The sequence below is a fragment of the Physella acuta genome, unplaced genomic scaffold (genome assembly GCF_028476545.2).
Source record: "Physella acuta isolate Inbredline_101_S28 unplaced genomic scaffold, ASM2847654v3 ptg000020l, whole genome shotgun sequence".
Lineage (NCBI taxonomy): Eukaryota > Metazoa > Mollusca > Gastropoda > Physidae > Physella > Physella acuta.
Genome location: NW_026731540.1, coordinates 334,928 through 359,104, shown reverse-complemented (window position 1 = coordinate 359,104; position 24,177 = coordinate 334,928). Strand labels below are relative to the sequence as shown.

The 24,177-nt window shown below is 37.3% G+C and overlaps 1 protein-coding gene and 1 long non-coding RNA gene across 3 annotated transcripts; both read right to left on the bottom strand.

Annotated features, from left to right (window-relative positions):
* Nucleotides 1-1,211: 1,211 nt before the first annotated feature.
* LOC131940056 (uncharacterized) lies at nt 1,212-21,078 on the bottom strand. 2 transcript variants are annotated; one of them, XR_009386518.1, is made up of 5 exons: nt 20,965-21,078; nt 19,953-19,979; nt 12,215-12,234; nt 2,524-2,598; nt 1,212-1,339 (listed from the first exon to the last, which is right to left on the bottom strand). It is a non-coding gene; the product is annotated as an uncharacterized LOC131940056 (long non-coding RNA). The 2 variants fall into 2 exon arrangements; XR_009386517.1 differs by lacking the exon at nt 19,953-19,979 and having other exon boundaries at nt 20,965-21,003.
* Nucleotides 21,079-22,674: 1,596 nt separating this feature from the next.
* LOC131939966 (uncharacterized) lies at nt 22,675-23,730 on the bottom strand. Its single transcript, XM_059298497.1, has 2 exons — nt 23,546-23,730; nt 22,675-23,022 (listed from the first exon to the last, which is right to left on the bottom strand). The coding sequence occupies exons 1-2, from the start codon at nt 23,728-23,730 to the stop codon at nt 22,806-22,808; spliced, it is 402 nt and encodes a 133-aa protein (XP_059154480.1). The 3' UTR covers nt 22,675-22,805.
* Nucleotides 23,731-24,177: the final 447 nt, after the last annotated feature.

The window sequence follows — 24,177 nt, the reverse complement described above, 5'->3', positions numbered from 1 at the left end:
CAGTGACAAAAATTAAACGAAAGTAACAAAACATTTTAAAGTAACATTAAAGTTCAGGTGTGGTAGGTACAGTTTTAAATTCCGTTAAGTTTCAAACATAAAGTGAAGCGCTAAAATTTAACGAGTAAGTGATTTTAAGTGACCTGAAGAGCTCTGCATTGACAGAGAGAAAGAGAACCAAGTGAAGCTCCTCCGACCCAAACTAGGCTTACACCTCCACCACCATTTTATGTAAGAAAAAGTATTGGTCAGTTAAAGTGTGCTTTACTTTGTGCAGGATGGAATTGGATGCTCCCTAAACTGCTAAAATTTGTGTCTGTTTTCAGGAAATATGAATGTTATGGACTTGTTAGATGGCTCTGTCTCTAAACATTTTTACATCAAGTGCGGTGTAGAGTAGAGATGTGTGCAAGCGCCTACACATTTTGGCATTTTCTTTTCCATTATTTTGAGAATAGCTTTAGAGTAACTGTAAGACGAAGCCCGTTTTCGTTGTTATGAAATATAAAATAATCGGAAAGCTTGACCTAATTCGTTAATTTGTTTTTGCTGATGACGCTGCCCTCAATTCAGAAATTATTTCACAGGACTTTTCTTATTTTCCTAAAATTAGCAGGGTACATATCATCCTCACTGCGACAAGAAAAATTGTATGTGCCCATGTATTATGCATTCATTTACCTAAAATATCACTGCTTGTGTGTGTTTTGTTCACTTGACTTTTTTTTAAGTGCTTACAGTAATTTTGGTAAACACTTGTGAAGGAGTGGATTTTAACAGCAAACGACGAAAACGTAAATCTTAAATGTTAAATAGTCATCTTATATCCATTCGGTTTAACTTATGAATTACATATAATTGTAACTTTAATGGGCACCATGTGTGGGGAGTTGACTTGAGCGGCAGATAAATAAAACTTCTGTTAGCTGATCATCGATCGTTTATTTAATATTGTTATACACCCCTCTACCCTTATTATCAAGGGTTGTATTTTTAAAATTAAATTAAATTAAAAAAAAACTTAAATGAATATAAGATGCATTATATTATTGTATTGTCATCGGAGATAAATGTATCTAGTATCACTGCTCTGGAAATGGATTAAAACTTTGCTACTAGATTTGCCACTACCCACACATACACAAAAACCAACTAAACAAACATACATTGTGAATTTAATAAAATCTTAAAAAAGAAAAACCCATTTCAGAGCTCAGTGTTTATTACAACATTTTAAATTCGCGGATATTCTCCAGTTTGGTTACTTTTCAGCAATTCGCCACCCCCGATTGCGTCAGCAGCACGACCAAAACGCAAATAGCAAGCTACTTTCTGTGACCTAAGATAAAAATATATTTATAAATTTTATTGTATAAAATTGAAAACAAATACATGTCTCTTTTATCCCCTTACGACCTGTAATAAGGCCAGGAGATCAAAACTTAATTAGAAATCAGGGGTGGAGCTCCTTAGACGATAAGATTATTAACTTTGACGTCGTTTCGGCATAATGTGCAACTGAGTTTTTTTCCAAATTTATTCACTATGTTTCATTCATTATACACTGATATAACCAATAGACGGATCATGACTCATGTAACCAACGATCTCTTCATTTGACGCAAATTACGTGCGTATGAGAGTAAACAAGTGTTGCTTCAAAGCAGCAAAAATAATACAAAGCTGAATAGTAACAACCATATGTTGTCGTACAATTCCTACTATGTGAGCTTTTTGCTGTACGACCGCGAGTGCCGATTATCAGGAGCGCAGGCTGAAAATGTTTCCTGTGTGCTAAGACGCAACTTGAATGTCTCATGAGATCATATCTCAAACCAAGGCGTCATGGATCAAGTCCACTGTGTGCTGGAAATGTTAACACTAAGCATACTAAGGCTATGTATTGTCCAAAAGGACGTCCAGAACGGTAATCGTATCAATAGTACCAGAGACGCTAGACGACCACAACTACAATCGTCTGCAATAAGTAGGGTAGATCAGCCAAGACAGTGCCTGCGCCAATAAAATAAAATGAGATTCTCCGGGCGCTTCCGTTGTCTTTTGGGGCCAACGGAGCTTTGTACAACAGAATTCAACATTTTACAAGTTTTTTATTTAACTACCTTCCCCTGTCGTGCAAATTTGGTCTGTCTTTCTGTCTTCATAAGGCGATTCTTTTCAAACTTGGCATATGATGACAATTTAATCTGACACCAAATTTGATTTTATTGGATAATAGTTGGATCTCTCTAATTTATTTAGTACATTTTAATAAATCTATTAAAAATAATTAGGCGTCCAAATAAGATTTTTTTTATGTCAGATTACGTAATCAATCATGACAGCCACGTATTCAGCTGTAGGTGTTATGTAAAATAAATTATGAACAATATATTAAGTGTAGCTGACACGAAATATTGTGTAAATTTTTATAAGCGTAGTATGAATTTTCAACTCTTTTTACTGGTGTATGAGCTTTTTTTTTACACCCTCGTTCACATTAACCAGGATTTGTTAACTTACATAATTAGCACTACAACAATCACTTTCAAGAGCAGGTAAAGCAAGATGTTCATCCTTCTTGTCTTTGTGTTGTTTCTACTTTCGAAATATACACATACATTAAACATTCAACGTAAGTAGTAGTATATTAGGTCCCTTTTGGAGCGATTTTTTGGCGCAGGTGGGGATGGGGAGGAGCAATGACATATAGTAAAATACTCGGGAGCAGGATGCGCGGGATGCGCAATGACATATAGCAAAATACTCCCAGCCTGGCGCATCGGGATGGGGAGGGTGGGTGAGCAGGATGCGCAGGATGCGCAAAGACATATAGTAAAATACTACGCCAACTGGGGTTGGCGGAGGTGGTGGGGAAGTAGGTCACCTTTTGGTGACCTTGTGACGTAATCATTGACCTTGTGACGTAATCAGTCACATTGTGACGTCATCACTGACCTAGTTACGTAATTTTAATGCGTTTTTTAATTAGATTTAATGAGTTTTTAAAGTTTTAATTAGTTTTTTAATTAGTTACGTAATTTAATTACTTTGTTTGTGTTTTGTTTATTTATTTTTTAATTAGTTTAATTATTATTAACGAGTTACGTAATTGGAGTTTAATTTTTTAAATTTTTACATTTTTTAAATTATTATTATTTTTTTTTTTTTTTTTTTTTTTTTTAATTTTAATTTTTATATTTGTTTATTTGTTTACTTGTTGTTTAATTTAATTACTTTGTTTATATTGTGTAATTTTTATTAACGAGTTACGTAATTTGATTATTTGTTTACTTTTTAATTAATTTTTTATTGAGTAGTTACGTAATTGGATTTTAATTTTTTGAATTTTTAAATTTTTAATTTTATTTTATAATTAGTTAAATTATTATTAACTAGTTACGTAATTTGATTTTAATTATTTTGTTTATTTGTTTATTTAATATATTTCTTTTCTTTGTTGTTTAATTTGTTGGTTTGTTTATTTGCTTGTATGTATGTTTTTAAATTCTCCCCTACAACGAGCGTGTACTAGAACAGTCTTTGTATACCAGCCTTTAACCAGACATGTAACACCTGTTACGTATCGACCGCCCGTGAACCTCCCCGCGCTCCCCATTTTTTAATGGGAATGTATTGATCGCACCCACGGGCCATCACACCTAATTAATTTGGTCACGCCTCGTGGGTTTATGTGTTGTTCGCCGAAACGAACACAGCAGGGGGTATGATAATTAATTGAAAGAGCTAAGTGTCTCTCCGCGAACCCAGCGTTAAGTGTGGGAACATCTGTTACCACGTTAATCGGTTTTTTCCCCCCCGGTTGGATCCCGTGCTTTTCACTAACAGTTATACGGACAGTATCATAGGTTTTTGGTTTTCACCGAGGCAATGTTTTGTTGTTGGTTGGTGTAGAGTTTATACGAGGGTCGGTGAAGTTTTCACCGAGGTTGGTTTTGAACTCGAACCATACATGTTTAAGAATTACTAGGTGTAGAGTTTATACGAGGGTCGGTGAAGTTTTCACCGAGGTTGGTTTTGAACTCGAACCATACATGTTTAAGAATTACTAGGTGTAGAGTTTATACGAGGGTCGGTGAAGTTTTCACCGAGGTTGGTTTTGAACTCGAACCATACATGTTTAAGAATTGCTAGGTGTAGAGTTTCTACTAGGGTGGTATGGTTTTGGTTTCACCATGGCTTGGTTCAAAGTTGTTACATGCATGCTTTGGAGTTGGTAGGTTTCAAACTAAGGTCGGTGAAGTTTTCACCGAGGCAGGTTACAAAGTTGATACAGGCATGTTTTAGGAATTGGGGTGGGCCGTGTTCATACTAGGCTCGATGAAGTTTTCACCGAGTGATGTTGGTACACGATGTTTTGGAAGGGGTTGGTGTAGAGTCTATACTAGGGTCGGTGAAGTTTTCACCGAGGCAGGGTTCGAAGCTATACCATGTATGTTTAGGAATTGTTAGGGGTAGAGTTTACACTAGAGTCGAGGGAGTTTTGTTAACACCGAGGCATGTTGGTACATACATGTTCTTGGAATTGTTGTGGGTAGAATGTATACTAGGGTCGGTGAAGTTTTCACCTAGGTAGGTTTCAAAGTTGTTACATGTATGTTTAGGAATTGTTGACAGTCGAGTTCATACTAAGGTCGGTGAAGTTTTCACCGACGCATGTTTCAAACTCTGTCCATTCATGTCTTGGAGTTGTTGCGGATAGAATTTATACTAGGGTCGGTGAAGTTTTCCCGATGTAATATTGTTTTTGTCTTTACCAGTTCGTTTTGTGATGGTGTGTGTGTGTGTGTGTGTGTGTGTGTGTGTATGTGAGAGCTTTTTGGTTTGAGTGAAAAAGTTTGGTTTGCGGTGTATAACTTACACCGATGTTTTGACTGCGTAGGATTTCAAAGTTGGATGGGAAAGTTGTCACACCTTTTAATCAGCTATTACAATTAATCACAAAAGAGCATTTAAATGTATATAAAAATTTTATTTACTTAAAACAACTCCTGATTGTGTGTGTGTGTGTGTGTGTGTGTGTGTGTGTGTATGTGCAGCCCGTACAAAAGGACAGTCTGGATAATAGCGTCGATGTTCTTCTTCTACCACATCACCCGTTTCCCAACCCCTCAACGTATTCAAACAGAAAATACACTTGACAAGGTCACCAGGTCCAATGAAGATAAAACCATTTTTAGCCAAACTGATAAGGTCGACCGGGTAGACGTCGGACCAACACCCCGAAAATGTTTGCAACCTTTCCTCCTCATCATGGAACCTGATGTCACTGTCCCTGTCAGAAGCTGGGTTGGGTGGTGGTGGTGTCTCATCAAGGGGCTCAATAAAGGTTCCACCTATAGGTCGCTGTACAAACACTCTCTCATAACCTAGATTCATCTCCCCTTGATTAGTCTCATGAAAGGTACTGATCATCTGTACAGGATACAATCTCACTTCCTCGGGTCCAATATCAAGACCCGTTTCCGTTTGATCCGACATTCCCGTGCTCTCACGGGAATCCCATCCACAGCACTGAAGACAAAAACATTCACCGGACATGGTATAGGGTTCTTATACGGCGGTGTTTATAGTATTCCCTGAATACCACACCTGGGTGGGCTATCGATCAATACCGTAAAGAGCTGTTTCCAACTCGGATCCAGTATTTTAAATGGTTGATTTTGATTTCAGTCATGCCTCTTATACAGGATACCGAGTTACATAACTTTCAGGGACAAGTAACAAAACAATAACTCACATCAAAAATTTAAAAAAGATCGTTTATATCATAAGTTTTTATTGAATAAAAACAACCCCATCAGCATACCGTCATGGTTCTGTCTTATTTACATATTTACATTAGTCTCGTTAAAGTCACGGTTGGTAAACTAAAGGGTCTTATATGTCTAGGGGAGATGTTGTGACATTGTCTGCGTCTACTTGTCTTTTAATGTAAAAGTAAGAAAGTGAGTTTCTGTGTTGGGTGTAAGTGTATATCCCCGTGTTGTATGCTCTGAACCCTGTGTTTGTCCCACCACTTGGTTCCTTTGTTGTGAGGACCTGCATGAAAGATTCTTTGCCTAGTGTGTTGTGATTTTTAGATAATCCTTTGGTTGATGTTTTATTATACTCGCCAAAACAGTGGTACGTCTTACTACATAAAGATACCATCCCATCCCCTTCATATTCTAGCTTAAACAACCCCGGTGTTCTTTTTTCATAAATTTTCCTAGCCCTACACCCCAGACAATGACTATCTACCGTGCCTTTGCCGCTTATAAATTGTGGTCTATGTGAGTCGCATACTTCTGAGGGGAACCATTTGTCGTAAATGTCAAAAAACTCGTGTTCTAGTCCCGGTCTAACGGCTTTTAACAAGTCATCGGTACTTAAGGCTAAGTATAAACTGTCCGTGTCCATCTCACATAGCTGAAAGTCGGTTCTATCTATATATTTGTCTATAAAGTCATAATAAAATTCTAACATTCTAAGTTTCGCGTACTGATAAACGAAAAAGCCTATCTGAAGAGGGAGATCCCAAACTATCTTCTTTTTTAACGTTTCTACTTCGTAAACAGCGTCGGTAAGTTTTGTCATTTTTTTAAATCGTGGATTATTAATACAATCCCCTATATCCCTATCACTACAGTAGGTCATGTCCGCATGTCGTGTTTTATCCGTCAAAGTTTTACCGTATGCCGCGTTTCCTAACAATTTCATTGTTTCACTAGTTATTGCGTATTTGTCGTCTATGTCCCCCTTTCTTCGCGCGTCTGAAACTGTATCCCCAAATGTCTTAAAACATGCAACCGGATTATATTCAACGACTTGATAAATTTTAGTTACCACCAACCCATGATTTAAATACCACTTTAAAAGGGGGGTCGCTAATAAAATTTTCTCCCCTGTAAAGCTACCGATTAAAGTCCGTCTACCGCTAGTTAATAAGTTGTTATCGATCGCGTATTGTCTCATAAACGGTCCGATGTCGTCGCGCGTAACGTTCGTATTTTTAAAAATAGGTGTCATCTCACTAAAATGTTCTCTTAAACTATCCGGTACTTTAATGTCGCATTCTATCAGTCCAAAACACGAGTCGTCTAAAACAGAATCGATGATCTGTTTTTCAGTCAGGGGCCATTTCTTACCATAGGTCGGTGTCGGTGTTTTTTGTGATTTGTCAATAGATTTTAAATAGTCTTTAATAGTTGGGTTCATTTTTTTCTGGTTCCCCCACTCACATTCCCACATTTCTACGACTTTAACGTCAACAGTCTCGGTAAGGTACTTCGTAATTTCGTTTGTCTTTTTAAATAACTCTGTCAAGGGTCTGTTACTAATAGGATTTACTGTTCGGTCTTTGGTTAAGGGGCAGTCGGGGTGTCCATGAAAGAGGCAGCCATGGAACTGATAAACGGTTCGACTGTTCGCGTCCCACCCGTCTACTCTTATATGGCGTGATCCTAAGCTAACTTCACCCCCGTTAAATGCCGTTTTTAAAGTTACCCCCTTTGTTTTTGAAACCCACGATAACCACTGAAAGGCCTGTTCCCCATAATGATTCGTTTTACGCGGTCTAAACCCCTCCTCACTATTTCTAATAATCGGAAATCCCGTCGGCATTTTTTGCATTAAAGACCATAAATAAAGCGCGTTCGCGTCGTACCCCTTAATTGCCTGTACCACCTTATTACTATTCCCCCTAATGAACGTTTCACCCTTTTCGTGATGTCTATGAAAAATAATGGAGGGGCCCCCTACGATATTATTTCGGATTGTTTTATGTAACTCTGATTCGCGCTCGGAACACAAAGAAAAAGAAACGTTTTCGGGTAGTGTTTTGAATAAGTATTTTAAGGTTACACCCGGGACAGAAATCGCGTCTTTAAAAATATCAACCCCTAAATTTTTGTAAAAATTAGTTTGCTGCTCGAGCGCTTCGATAAACGGTTTTACATCGATATTGTTATACCAAATAAGATAATCTTTAAACGTTTGCATCCCCTTCTCTACCCAAATTTGGCTACACGTCGCGTACTCCTCGTCTGAAATGTTACAATTTTTTAATGATGAAAAAAAGGCCGAATGCGGAGGTAAAGACGTTTCATCTAAGACGGCTAAATTTTTGACATATTCGTACGGAAAAAATCCCTTGGTCTCTTTAACATTATATGCGGCGAGGTATTTACTATAACTAAACCCCGGTGCTAGATAATTAACTATATCTAAGAACTTTAATTTATTTGTTGATATACACATAAAATTATTATTTCTTTTAACTACATATTTAAACGGTGTTTGTTTATCTTCTACGTCGTCTTCATCATCGTTACAACTAGATCTAGGTCCCTCCTCTAACCCCTCTTCTGTGTTTGAATAAGCTAAAAAGTACTGAATAAAATACGGCTTAACGAGATTTATATCATATTTTCCTGAATTAAACCCTATAACTGGCATTTGTCGCAAATACTCGTCTAATCTACCGCTAAGAAACCTATCAAACCCTTTGTCGTTCGACTTATTATCACTACCCCTAGCTTTAGGTGGAAATAACTTCCTGATTTGCTTAAAAACAGGCTCGAACTGTTTTTTCAAAATTCCATAAGCTGCTTCAGCGATTATGTGGAGTCTGTCAATAACTCTAGTCACTAATTCTTGAGGGTCACCAGTCGAAATAAAACAGATGGGTTCGACGAACCCATCTACGTTTGAGGCTACAGAGCAAGACAAAGGCACGTGTTTGGCAACGCTTTTTGTAACTCTACCTAACGTGGGTAACTCGGTATGGTCGAAATAGCATTCGAAATCGTAAGTTGCTCTGAAGGGATAAACAAAGTTACTATCTACAACTAACCCATAGGACGCTAAAAACTCCCAGATTGTTTGCTGTGTCTGATAAAGCCCTCCCTTATACCTATCTACGGGTTTCCCCCCATTACACCCTTTCACGTGTCTGTTTAATTGTTTAACGGTGGGCCATAATTTGTTACACACAGAACACGCGAAAGCGTGACCCGCCCCACCTATATTATTAATGTACATAAACTGATTTTGAAAAAATAAAAGATACACAGTCTCCCTAAACCTATCACTACTTCTAATTTTCGGAGAAAGGATCTGGTTTTCGTTAAATTCAAAAATCTCAATATTTACACTAAAACAGGACTCTAAGAGGGGAATTTCGACCAACCTAACCCCACTAAAATTATCCAAGGTCCCGAGACCTTGGTGTGCTTGCCACTGTTTCGCGAGTTTTAATGTTGGCTTTCTAAGATCTCTTGTGGGTGCTCCTAAATGTGTGGCTAAACATCTAAAAAAGGAAAAATTGTCTGTGTAGGGTTTTGACTGTGAATCCTGATGTAACATGTTAATGGCGTGATTATGTTTAATAAAGTCAGGAATGTCTGTAAGAGGGCATATGGGTGAAGGTTTGTCTGTGGTCGTGTGTAAGTCTACTGCATCTCCCCTAAGGTCGTCTACAGGAAACATAGTGGTGTCTGAATAAATGGTACTGTCGTTGTTAGTCTTTACGCGTTTGTTGTTTGCTATATCGTCATACGTCGTATGTCGTTTTAAGGGGCTAGTGTTGGTCGCGGTACGAGCTGTTTGGCTCGCTGTTGGGAGTTGGATAGTATGTGTGTCGGTCACTAATGTGGGTTGGTGTGTTTGTCTGTTGGTTGCTGATGGGGTGTCGGTCGGTGATGTTTGGTTGTTGTGTGCTTTCTTAAAGTGTCTTGATAAATTCGAAAGTAGTGTAAATACTTTCCCGCATGTTGTGCAGGGATGTCTTTGTCGTCCGTGTGCAGAGTCGTGATGTCTTGTCAAATGGTCTTTGCGGCTGAACACACGCTCGCAGATCTCGCATGTGAAACGGGTCATGGCTGGGTGGGTGGTAGGTTGGGCGGCTTCCATTATTGACGATGTGTCTAGTGTGTGGATGCTTGGGTAGGTCGCTGGCTGTAGAATAAAAAGAATTACATAAAATAAAATACATGAAATAAAATACATACTTAAAACAAAATTAAAAAATGAAACGTACATATGGGTTTGAACGTCTAAGTTCGATCTAGGGTGGTGTAGTTGGTTGGAGCTGGAACGTTTGGTTCAGTGGATGCCTCGGGGCTGGGTAGGTAGTTCAATTGGTTCAGTGGATGGATCGATGAGTCGTTTGTACACTAAAAAGAAAATTCAATTGACTACTTATTTAGATACATATTTATTTAAAGGTTATTTTAATTGGTTAGTTTCCTTAAAACAATACGTACTATTAACCTTACCTCGGTGTATACTAAAAGGTAAATTACATGTGACTACTTATTTAATAAGATTTGATTTTAATGGGGTTAGCGCCCTTAACACAAAAGTAATATTAACCTTACCTCGGTGTATGATACAAAATTAAAGTAAATACCTGTGACTACTTATTTAATAAGTTTTGATTTTAATGGGGTTAGCTCTCTTAAAACAAAAGTAATATTAACCTTACCTTTAATAGAATAAACACGCACAAAAGAGGTGGTCCGTGTAGGGTTAGGTGGATGTGATGGTTGGTAAAGCTGGCGTGGGTTTAGTCTCAGGAGTCAACAGAGGTCGCAGGCTGGATAAGTCGCGGTGAAGCTTGGTGTGAAGTCCGAAGTTGAAGTGATTAGAACACAATTTTCGCGGTCATTTATACGATTGCTCAGCGTAATTACACCACCAGCTGTCGCACAACAGCTGTTGCATAATGACCTAAGTGCTTCGCGGAGCTGACAAATCGATCGACGTACTTCGCGGAGCTGACAATTCGTTCGGGGAAAAAATCAATGAAAGTGGTAACAGATGTTCCCACACTTAACGCGGAGAGGCACTTAATGTACGTCGTTAATTATCATACCCCCTGCTGTGTTCGTTTCGGCGAACAACACATAAACCCACGAGGCGTGACCAAATTAATTAGGTGTGATGGCCCGTGGGTGCGATCAATACATTCCCATTAAAAAATGGGGAGCGCGGGGAGGTTCACGGGCGGTCGATACGTAACAGGTGTTACATGTCTGGTTAAAGGCTGGTATACAAAGACTGTTCTAGTACACGCTCGTTGTAGGGGAGAATTTAAAAACATACATACAAGCAAATAAACAAACCAACAAATTAAACAACAAAGAAAAGAAATATATTAAATAAACAAATAAACAAAATAATTAAAATCAAATTACGTAACTAGTTAATAATAATTTAACTAATTATAAAATAAAATTAAAAATTTAAAAATTCAAAAAATTAAAATCCAATTACGTAACTACTCAATAAAAAATTAATTAAAAAGTAAACAAATAATCAAATTACGTAACTCGTTAATAAAAATTACACAATATAAACAAAGTAATTAAATTAAACAACAAGTAAACAAATAAACAAATATAAAAATTAAAATTAAAAAAAAAAAAAAAAAAAAAAAAAATAATAATTTAAAAAATGTAAAAATTTAAAAAATTAAACTCCAATTACGTAACTCGTTAATAATAATTAAACTAATTAAAAAATAAACAAACAAAACACAAACAAAGTAATTAAATTACGTAACTAATTAAAAAACTAATTAAAACTTTAAAAACTCATTAAATCTAATTAAAAAACGCATTAAAATTACGTAACTAGGTCAGTGATGACGTCACAATGTGACTGATTACGTCACAAGGTCAATGATTACGTCACAAGGTCACCAAAAGGTGACCTACTTCCCCACCACCTCCGCCAACCCCAGTTGGCGTAGTATTTTACTATATGTCTTTGCGCATCCTGCGCATCCTGCTCACCCACCCTCCCCATCCCGATGCGCCAGGCTGGGAGTATTTTGCTATATGTCATTGCGCATCCCGCGCATCCTGCTCCCGAGTATTTTACTATATGTCATTGCTCCTCCCCATCCCCACCTGCGCCAAAAAATCGCTCCAAAAGGGACCTAATATACTACTACTAACGTATTTTGCATTTTGCTGAACTAAGTAAAGTATATTTGTTATTTCAATAATCAACTAAACTCTGTATATTAAGTATTTAAGTTCTAACAGGACACAAATTGTAAAAAAGCAAATTAACAAATTAACATGCAAACGCTGATATGAATATATATATATATATATATATATATATATATATATATATATATATATATATATATATATATATATATAACCATGTAATAAAAAATATAAGAAATTACACTTACGTGTAATATTCCTAGATCTTCTGAAAACAAAGTGTTTTCTATAGTCTGAGAACATAACATACTTCTATTGGCTGAAAAACATCTACGTGCTTGCGAGTGTTCAAGACAGTGACGTAGCCAGCAATGGTCATGGGAGGGGTTCAAACATTTTTCCGTATGTATAGGATCCTATATATATAGGATCCTATAGATCAACTAAGCTAAGCTAAGCTAAGCTAAGCTAAGCTAAGCTAAGCTAAGCTAAGCTAAGCTAAGCTAAGCTAAGCTAAGCTAAGCTAAGCTAAGCTAAGCTAAGCTAAGCTAAGCTAAGCTAAGCTAAGCTAAGCTAAGCTAAGCTAAGCTAAGCTAAGCTAAGCTAAGCTAAGCTAAGCTAAGCTAAGCTAAGCTAAGCTAAGCTAAGCTAAGCTAAGCTAAGCTAAGCTAAGCTAAGCTAAGCTAAGCTAAGCTAAGCTAAGCAAATCGAAAGTTTGAGGAGATGGGGTGCAAATCCGGGAAGGTGACATCATTAACTGCCGCATCGGGTGACATCCCACCTCGATACGTCACTGCTTATACACATACAAGTATGCGTATGTGGCATATATTTAAATAATAGGCCTATGTAGACCGACACACACACACACACACACACACACACACACATATATATATATATATATATATATATATATATATATATATATATATATATATATATATATATATATATATATATATATATATTAACGGCCGGAACTTTATTAGCTTACTAAACGTAAACTGGTATTATATGTACTTCATAAGTTAAACAGAATGGACATAAAATGGTTATGTAAACATTTAAGATTTTAGTTTTCGTCATTCGTTTCTAAAACTCACTCTTTTACAAATGTTTATCAAAATTAATGTAAGCACTTAAAAAAAATCAAGTAAACAAAATCAACATAAGTTTACCGCAGGGGGTGGTGTGGTTGGGTTGTGGGTAAAAATAGGAGTAATTGCTCGAGAGTGGATGGGGGATGGCCTGGGTATAATTGACAGAGGGGGGAGAAAAGTCCTAGACCCGTTTCAGATGTTGCAGTTCCAGTTAGCATGCTAGCGTTTGAACTGTGAACAATGAAATCGAATCCCATAACTACAGCCAAATTCACCGCCGTTAACACATTTTGCTATTCCGTCATTATGCTGGATTGTCAGCCCATTTTTTTGCTATATATCTTTACAAATGTAAAGAAAATAACAACACCATTTTACATTAAAACATTTTCCATATGCAAGCAGTTGAAAATACGTTTCTCATTAATATTATCAAGTTGTAATGCTTTGTGTAGAAATAATAGGCGCTTATTGGAATGGCTTAAGAGCTTCAATGTACAAGATCTCTTGTAATATAATTTAGTAATGAGGGTTAGAGTAAGGGTAAGGGTAGGCGGAAGGGGAGGGAGAATCATCAGTTGTGTTCAAGTGAAGCTAACCACACAGTAATATCAAACTTACATTTAATAACACAACGAAATAAAATGTAACGGATCCACTGATAATTAATACTGGCTACGTTATGTAGTATTTCTTTCAGTAATATAATATAAAACATATTTGTAACAACATAATTAAAATGGCACTGATCCACATTAAATTAGTACTGGCTGTATCACGATATTTTTTTTAGAGAATAACAAATAACCTGAGCACCAAATGAGAAAAGAATATCTTCACCCTTTTAGAACCACTGTGTACTACACTACCCATGTAGGCCTATGTACAACGAAGTTCACAGACAAATGCGCATTCTTATAACTGCACTATGGAAAACTGCGCAAATGCAAACTAATTAGACTAAGAGACAAAAAATTGTCATGTTTCTAACATATTATGTTTTATTATGCTAAAATGTATATGTGATCATTTTAGGTTATGTCTATAAATACTCGATTAAAGAAAAATAATTGCCCATGTGCACTTCTTTTCTCGCCACAAATTATTCTCCTGTTGTGTGGTTTTTCTTTTAAACATTTGTGGTCCATACTTTCTTGTTTGTCTACTTATCAACCAGCTGCCATCGTGACGTTGTTTATGCTCTGAACAGTGTTTCTGCCAGACATATTTTCTCCGAGGGGGCACATTATATTTCCGAGGGCCGGGGGGGGGGGGGTTGAGGGGTGGGAGACACTGGTAAAAGCATATGTTTTCTATATGGATTTCATATTGTTCGCGGGGGGGGGGGGGGGGGGGGGGGCGGTAGACTTTCTTCGAAGGGACTCCCCCCCCCCCCCGAAGAGATGATTGGTAGAAACTCTGGCTCTGAAGGACAATGAAAGAAGAAGCAAGAGTTCTGGGTTTACTTGGGCTTTAACAAAGGAGCCACCCAAAACTGAGTCTTGGGGAGAAGTTTAGCTGCAGTTCATTAAAGAGTATGTCAAGTCAAGCTCTTTTGTAAAGAAACGAATCAAAACAATATTATGGTACTCTGGGTATCAAAGCAGACAATTTTAGTGTCGGTCCTATTTGTCCTTCAGTGAAGAATACACTGCCGTTATATTAAAGTTTGAAATTGTATTTCCTGAGAGGGGAGGCGTGATCAGATGATTGAGTAAACGACTGTTAAACCAAAAGTCTGGAGTTCAGATCCTAGGCTTAAGTTTGTAAGACGTTCCTGAGAATTGTATGTAGCTTATAATTTCTTCTGATGAAAACATCGACCTTATCAGGACATTACTGACGATTAGGTTGAGTAGCGAAAAATACACACAGTAGCCATACTACTTGTTATCAAAACAAAGAGCATAAGAACAAACCGAATTTATAAAGTTCAAACGGATTCCGTGTTCTGTATGTGGCGGGCGGACGGACCCGTGGCAAACTCAATCGAATGTTGGATTATTGATGTAATTATTGTACAAAAACTCGTCTTGATTGTAATAGTGTAATATTCTTTAAGCGTTGTTAATCTAAATGAATGATGAAAAAAAATTACTGATTGATAAAGTGCTAAATGGTAGGTAAAACAAGGATATTTTATTTTGCCTTTTATTTATTTTATAGCTGAACGTACAAATTCATAATTATTATTTTTTACCAATAAAAGTTAAGACGCCGCTCCTAAATGTCCTCTATGTTTATTTTCATCCTGCATTGTGTGGACAAGTTAGGGTTATTTTAGTTTGCTAAATCCAAACCAATGCGTCCTCTTGCGCCCCCACATGGTGCTATTTGGCGCCCGGTTTCTTCAAGTGAGCGCTATGACGCCTGCGTTCAGTTTAACCAGTACGATAGATTATGGATAAGATGGTGTATTATAGTCGTTTACTAAGTTGAATCAGGTGCGGTTTACTGTTAGCTATACTGTGAGCATTATGGTTTTTTATTATTTCGTTTACCTTTATGTTTATGTTGTGAGTTATTGTTTGTGTTTAGTTTTGAGTTTTTGTTTGAATTGTATTTTTTGTTTATGTTTGCGTTAGTGTTTTTGTTTGTGTTTGCTTTGTAATTGCGTTAATGTGTGCATTTTTGTTTGCGTTTGTGTTTGATTTTGTATTTGCTGTTATATTTGCGTTTTTACTTGCGTTCCTTTATGTTTGTGTTTGTGTTTTATTTGTGTTTGAGTTTGGGTTTGTGTTTTCATTTGTGTTTGCGTTTTGGCTGTTGTTGGTTGTGGTTAGGGTTAATTCGATAGATAATATATTCCCTAATGTCGGACATTAAACACACAATGGATGATGCTTTACTGTTAGGTATTTTACATATGCCAGTGCAGGCCTTGGGCGGGTCAATTTGTTATTAACAAAGTAAGTTGTTTACTTTACAGTTTTGTGAGAACAAAAATTACACGGTAAAATAGTGAGTTTTTTTTCGAAAATGTAACTAGCTATAGGACGCCGAAACATGATTCTTCATTTAATACACGAGCAACACCCCCAAGTAGAATAAGCAATAACAGATTCTATGGTATGTGTTATTCTCCATATTGTATTTAAGTAAAGATGTAGGCTACATCAATCTGGTAAAGTAGGCCTAACTAACTCGAATATAACAGACCAGTGTTGTTAGTGTCGAATGGTAAATGTAATAACTGGTTTTAGATCAAGTGAAACCTATACAAGTTGTTACATTTACATAGCTATTATTTTAAATTGTACAAAAAGTAGTATTTTAATTCGTCCTCTATAGGGTTAAGGAAGCTCAATAGTAAAATATAAACACGAGATTAACAACATTTTCATCAAAAATATTTGAACATACCGAATGCCTGCTTTACAACATAAGGCCAGCACAATAACCCGTTACCCCTATACTGCGGTATTATTATTAATATTTGTATCTGATACGTTAACTTGTAAGTAAATTTCAATTTTGTTTCGCAATCCTTGTTATTTATGTATGTAGGATACATCCCTGGCTTACATGCGATGATTAATTAGAGAAATTACGTTTTCGAAAATCAATTTTCGCATTCCTGTAACTGAGCCTTACACAACGCTGACCACATTCCTGCTTGAACCACGCCTAAAACTTAAATATCCATCACCACACATATAGCTGTCCTAAGCTTTTTCTCAAAGTCGATCACCTGACAAGACACTAACCTCATCATCACAATCTTTCAGTTAGACACAGTTTATTTGGAAGAAACAGATGGAAGGGAACACAAAAATTAAAACGACGTCATGAAATCGAAACTTCAACTGATAAGATGAATTATCTCCTTTCATCTATGACGTCGCATAGAGGCCTTCATCACATTTTTATCACTTGTCTACGGCATAGGCTACAGCATGACTTGTTGAAGAGAAATAATTTTTTAAAATTTCTACACCAAGTCAACACCTATTTATTGTTATTTTTTATATTTATTCAATGCTGAGTTAGTTTATCAAAAAGACACTACAATTCACAAAATACCGCAGTAGGAAAGATGAGAATAAAGCTAAGACTAGTTCACAAAGTGAAGAGAGGCAAGACGCAGATATTTTCGACAATTTTATTTATGCTTGAAAGGAATTATGGTATGGTATAGGCACACATTTTCAGACTCATTGGAGACTAGCCCAGGGGTCGGCAACCTTTTGAGACCGAAGAGCAAAAAGTTACAATTTTTTAAATTTCCCAGTTTTTAAAGAGCCGCCAACACTTTTTTTAAATATTATGATCTTTATTTAGGATTTGGTATATATATATATATATATATATATATATATATATATATATATATATATATATATATATATATATATATATATATATATATATATCAATGTTTGTGTGTGTGTGTGTGTGTTTTTCTTTTATGCATTACTACATCTTTCATCCGATCGCCATGAAACTTTGGGAAGTTGCAAAGAAAAAAAGTTTTTATATAAAAGTAAAGTCGATAGCGGTTTGACACCGTTCATCCGATCGTCATGAAACCTTCCGGAGTTGACTATTTTATGGGCGGCGTCCGGGTGGTGTATTTTTTTTTGTCAATACACCTTTTGGCGCCCAGAGTTCCGGAGCGGCTACGTTAGTACTTGGCATCCGTTAATCTTGCGTTCTGCTTATCGGGTAAGGGGTACTACTATATTCAGCGGCAAAACTGTAACAGGTGCAACCACCGGCGCCTCGTCGATTGCGCGATCCGAAGCGCCCCGGGCTCACTTGCGAGCATTATGTCGCCTACGTTCGTTTTTAAAAATAGGCTATACACTATAGACACGCTATAGTCGCTTACTAAATCGAATCAGGCTCATCCTCCTGCTTCTCTGCAGGGTGCGATTTGGCGCCCAGGGCTATCCTGCGAGCACCAAGCGCCTATCTTAGTTTTAAGGAGCACCCTACAATACGACATACGATGATTAAACCGAGCTAGGGGCCGTACGCAGCGCCACTGCGGTAGTGTAATCGGGTTCACGAGAGCGTCACTTTCCGTCCTCGACAATTAGGCGGTGAGTGATTAACTTACACTCAAGGCTTTCATACAGCACGCCATGGTGGTAGGCGGTAGTGTAGGTAGCCATTGCCTCGATAAATATGATCCAAACACGGGCATTGTTTACATTTAAATAACTCAGCTTTAGAAAACAAGGAAGTACATTGAAATAGGGAGTAACTAAATATTCTAATAGAATAGCGAGTGCTTATTGTTTATATTTGTTATTATATCGTTCATTACCGAGTGTTGCAGACTAATAATTTTATGAGTTTTAAAAATAAAATAAAACAATTATTAATAATTGTGCACCGAGCTGAAGAGCCGCACCTTAAGACCAAAAGAGCCGCAGGTTGCCGACCCCTGGACTAGCCTAGTCTCTCGTGACTACAGACAGGATGTCAATGATAAACATATATATATATATATATATATATATATATATATATATATATATATATATATATATATATATATATATATATATTTATTTATATATATATATATATATATATATATATATATATATATATATATAATATATATTATATATATATTATACTAGCGTACCCGATCCCCGCGCGTTGCCGCGGGGATAGAAGAAAGTCTGGCGAAATATGTTAGAAGGATATGACCAATGCATTACCAATCAAACGCGTGTCCTTCTTTTCTAAAACTGTGTTATTTAAATGTAAACAATGCTTGCGCTTGGATAATAATTATCGGGACACGGGTTTTCCTACACTACAGCATGAAAACCTTGAGTGTACATTAATCACTCACCGAAATAATGAGGTAGAACACACTTCGGTGACCCCCCGTGTGTCATGGACGCAGAGGAGCGCTCTCAGGAGCCCCACCCCCCAACCCCCCGAATACACTACAGGCGCCATCCTGTAGGATAACCCAGCGTGCCAAATAGCATCCTGTAAACAATGATGCAGATTTCATCATTCGCTAAAGTGACACAAATGAACAGGATTTTTTTCTTTAACACTTGTAAATTATTTGACGTGTTTTAAACTGATGTGTGACTGATGCAACATGTTAGCGTTACTAATAGTCTATTATTAGATGCTCGATCTCAATTTCTTTCTGGATCGTCTAATAATAGATGCTTATTGCATCATTCGCAAAGTGACGAAACTCCACAGTAGGCTCCTCATTAAAAAAGTTATTTTTTCATCTTTCGCAAGGTGACGAAACTGTACAGGATTTCCTCGCGTTACAAAGTTTTTTTTAGAAGCCTGTTGTAGTTTTACCGCTGAATATAGTAGTACCCTTACTCTCTATGCAGAACGCTCGATTTACGGATGCCAAGTGCCAACATAGTCGCTCCAAAACTTTGGGCGCCAAACCGCGTATTGACGAACATTGTACCCTACATGGCGCCGCCCATAAGAAACTTTAGTTTTCTTTTTCGCAGAAATATTCTCGGGAGTATTCTTATCTACTCCCTAAAGTTTCATGGCACTCGGATGCGAGTTTTATTTTATATATATATATATATGATTCCACTTTTGACCTAGCGATATATATTTCTTTACTTCGGCATATGAAGGGATAGTGTGGTCAACACTTTGCTCAACCGCCTTACTTTCCCTAACGTAAATCAGGTACTCATCAGAGCTGGGTGGACTCAGGTACGTCCTATTATTACAAATACGAGCCGAGATCCGAAATAGAGATCGTAAGGCTAGCAGTCAAACGCTTTACAATTCGTTATATATATATATATATATATATATATATATATATATATATATATATATATATATATATATATATATAATTATCTATATTGGCTTTCTTATGCAAAAACATGTACACATAAATAAATAAACGAATACTTACGTTGTGTATTAGCTGGACCAATGGAACCTGAATTAAAGTGATTAAAAAAATATATTATTTAAATACATATGTTTAAGTAGGTATACATGTATTTTCCCTCTCTCTCTCAAATTTCTCAGAGGAGGCGCCATTCAATTTTTGTCTATATACATTAGATACTTATAAAAGTCGGATGCGGTGTGGCACCGTTAATCCAATCGCCATGAAACTTTGAGTAGATAAGAATACTCCCGAGAAGATTTCTGCGAAAAAAAACTTAAAATTTCGTAATGGCGGCGCACGGGAGGGGTGTGATTTTTGTCAATACACGGTTTCACACCCAATAGTCCAGAGTGGCTATCAGCTCTTAGAATCAATAAATAGGGCGTGCTACTGCAACAGACGCAGCCGCCGGCGGCCCGTCAAATGCGTGACACAAAGAGCCCCGGGCTCTCCGCGAGCAATAAGGCGAGTAAGTTCGTTTAAAAAAGGCTATAGACACAATGGGCAACAATAATACCATATCAAATCAAGCTCGTTCTCCGGCGCCCCGCATGGGCCGATTTGGCACCAGGACTCACCCGTAAGCATTATGGTGCCTAAGTTCGTTTCAAAGAGTGCGATGCGCACTTTTTGTATTAATACACATAATTAAAAAGTATATGTTAAACAAATACTTTCGGCGGATTGTTTTTCCATCGCTACCTGATAGGATGTAGAATAAAGCCAGCAAGATCAATATCATCAGGCTTTCCATTTTTTTGAAACTCAACATTTTGTTTAGTTCCTAAAGATGTCCTTTCTTAAATTATAAAACATAATCTCTTGTAATTTCATTTTGCTATAGAAACGTTTATTTTTATAATAAGTAACCCTCACAGTTCATAGCTGATTATGTTTTATACTCTTATATTACTTTTTGTTCGGAGTATTTTGACTATAACATATATATATATATATATATATATATATATATATATATATATATATATATATATATATATATATATATATAATTAAATATCACACTTACGTAACATATGCCGGTACTTTTGGTAAGCAAGTGATAGCGTTTGTAAGTTTATAACATGTTCGATTTGTATTGGCTTAGCAGTGTGTACGATTTCTATTGGTTGACGATTTTTATTGGTTGTAAAATTAACACGTGTCTGCGTGGTGTCGTGGCAGTCTAGACCACGCATCTAAGGGCGAAGGTGAGCATCTGTTGTTGGTTAGCCACGGTGAGATAGGGGACTGATGACGTATGCGGGGCGTGGTTCTAGCAGTCAAGACAAACGTAGCAGCCACTGAGTGCAACAATTGGAGACGTATCTGATTATAATTATCAGGTAGTAATGCTTTGTGTAGGAATTAAAGGTGCATATTGGAATGTCTTAAGGCACAGGTTCCCAGAGGCGTAGCGACCCTTCCCTGCGCCCGGGGACATACTTTCCATTTGGCGCCCCCTTGGGAGCAAATTTTCGATTTGCACCCCCCACCCCTCGAACTTTTTATTTGCACCCCCCCCCCCTCAAACTTTCGATTTGCACCCCCCCCCCTCGAACTTTTCATTTGCACCCCCCCCTCAAACTTTCAATTTGGCGCCCCCCTAAGGTCGGCGCCCGGGGACATATGTCCCCTCCCCGCCCCCCCCCCCTCGCTACGCTACTGCCCCCCCCCCCCATTGTAACACATCGTCAAAAAAATATCAGAGCCACTCCCCCCCCCCCACCCCCTTGAAAAGTCATAAGATTATTGACGGGTACTCCAAGAAAATGTAAAGGTGGTATAACCAAATTACTTTCATTAGCCGAAAATATTACTTACTGCTTCACTGCAAAATTAAAATATAAAAAATTAAGTAACGACATAAAATATGAACCAATCACTGAAGCTAGCTTAAATATTCCCGAAAACATTGCTATGATTACTAAACGAACATTTCAGTAACTCGATATCTATATTAGGCTGATTTTAAAACAAAAGTATTTTTAAATTTAGGAATGCTTTAAAAAATAAAAATATATGACTCCAGACTTAACTCCCCCCTCCTCCCGTCAGCTCTAGTAATACACCGTCACTAATGTGAGAGCCTCACTCGCCCCTATTTAATTGGTGACGTCATTTATAGATGACGAGCCGACCCGCGGTGTATCATACGCCGCTATTTAGTTGTTTTTTCTACTTTTCAGTAATTCATAATTTGTGAATTCGACAGTACCAATGCTGCCACTGAAAATGTGTGCTTTAAAACACTAAACCCCCATCTCCCCCCCCCCCCCCCCCCGTGAAAGCAGCCTCCTCTTAGTTACCTCCTCTAAGTTTAAAATAGTTTCAAACTGAATTATCTGCCCCTAATAGCCGTCACCAAACAAAACATTTAGCGTGAACTACAACTCACCTGACCATGTGAGGGTGTGGGTGTGGGTGGGGGGGGGGGTGGGTGTGGGTGTGGGTGGGGTGGATGGGTGTGGGTGGGGGGGTGGTAGCGATAGAGAGGAAGAGAGGGGACTCCAAGGCGCGCGCTTGCAGCTTGTTTTCTAACGGCTCCCAGAAGAGAATTATATATATAGATACTTAATACTATGCAAGGTTTTACTGGTGTCTACATGTTTAACGGAATGATCAATAACTAGATTTACTAGATTTACTACAATAGTAAGATAAATCATTTTCAATCTTCAATGTACATATTTTTGCAAAGTAAAAATGCAACCCAAACACTTAAATATAATACTATAGGATCAAGAAAGAAATCGAAACATTTAAAATATATTTGTTTTTTAACATATACCAAGTTATAACTTAACATTTCTATCACATACACCATCTTACAACAAAGCTCGATGTCTTCCACCCCACGACTAAACTATGTTACGGGTTGTAGTACCTGAATTTGCGGACATATTCTCCCCTGGCCTTGTAGGATCTAATCTCTAGTGCAGGGCTCCCGTTGCTGCTTCCGTTACGTACTGTGATTCTGTGCTTGCCGACAGTTCCCGTACGGCCACTGATCTTGCCATTGAAGGACTTGAGGTTGTCGGGACGGAATCTGTTGAAGTCACGCAAGGCGTCATTGAAGTTGCCAAATCTGGGGACATATATACAGTTTCAGTTGAACTAAAAACATTTCCAAACATACTTGGTCTTTTTTTTTTCTCACCTCTGATATTGTCTTGTGATACTATAATTAAGTAAATCTGCTAATTAGTTAATGAGTGATCTCACCTCTGATATGGCCTGGTGATACGATAGTTAATTAAAGATACTAATTAGCTAATGAGTGATCTCACCTCTGATATTGCCTGGTGATACGATAATTAAGTAAAACTACTAATTAGCTAATTAGTGATCTCACCTCTGATATTGCCTGGTGATACGAAAATTAAGTAAAGCTGCTAATTATCTAATTATTGATCTCACCTCTGATATTCTCTGGTGATACGATAATTAAGTAAAGCTGCTAATTAGCTAATAAGTGATCTCACCTCTGATATTGCCTGGTGATACGATAATTAAGTAAAGCTGCTAATTATCTATTGATCTCACCTCTGATATTATCTGGTGATACGATAATTAAGTAAAGCTGCTAATTAGCTAATTAGTGATCTCACCTCTGATATTGCCTGGTGATACAAGCACCACTTGTGGTGACCCTGCCGGCCCTAGCAGATTTAAACAATGTACGAGCGGCCTTAGATAACACTTTGCCGGCTAGTGCAGGTAGTGAGCGCTTTCTTCTGGTCTCTGACTGTCTCTTCAACAGTTCGTTTTTCACAACATCAAGGTCTGAAATCATACCAGTACAACAACAGTTCGTTTTTCACAACATCAAGATCTGAAATCATACCAGTACAACATTTCTTTTTTTCACAACATCAAGGTCTGAAATCATACCAGTACAACATTTCTTTTTTTCACAACATCAAGGTCTGAAATCATATCAGTACAACAACAGTTCGTTCTTCACGACATCAAGGTCTGAAATCATATCAGTACAAGAACAGTTCGTTTTTCACAACATCAAGGTCCGAAATCATACCAGTACAACAACAGTTCGTTTCTCACAACATCAAGGTCTGAAGCAATTAACAGTAGGCGTATTCGTGTTCTTTATAAAGCGAGACAACTCCGTGACTTTTATCAACAAAATCTAATAGCATTGTAGTTTCCCCTTAAAGTAGTCCCGAAGAGGAAAGGGTGAATTAACAGGCACGCGGGAATTTTTTTTTTTTTTTTTGGTTAG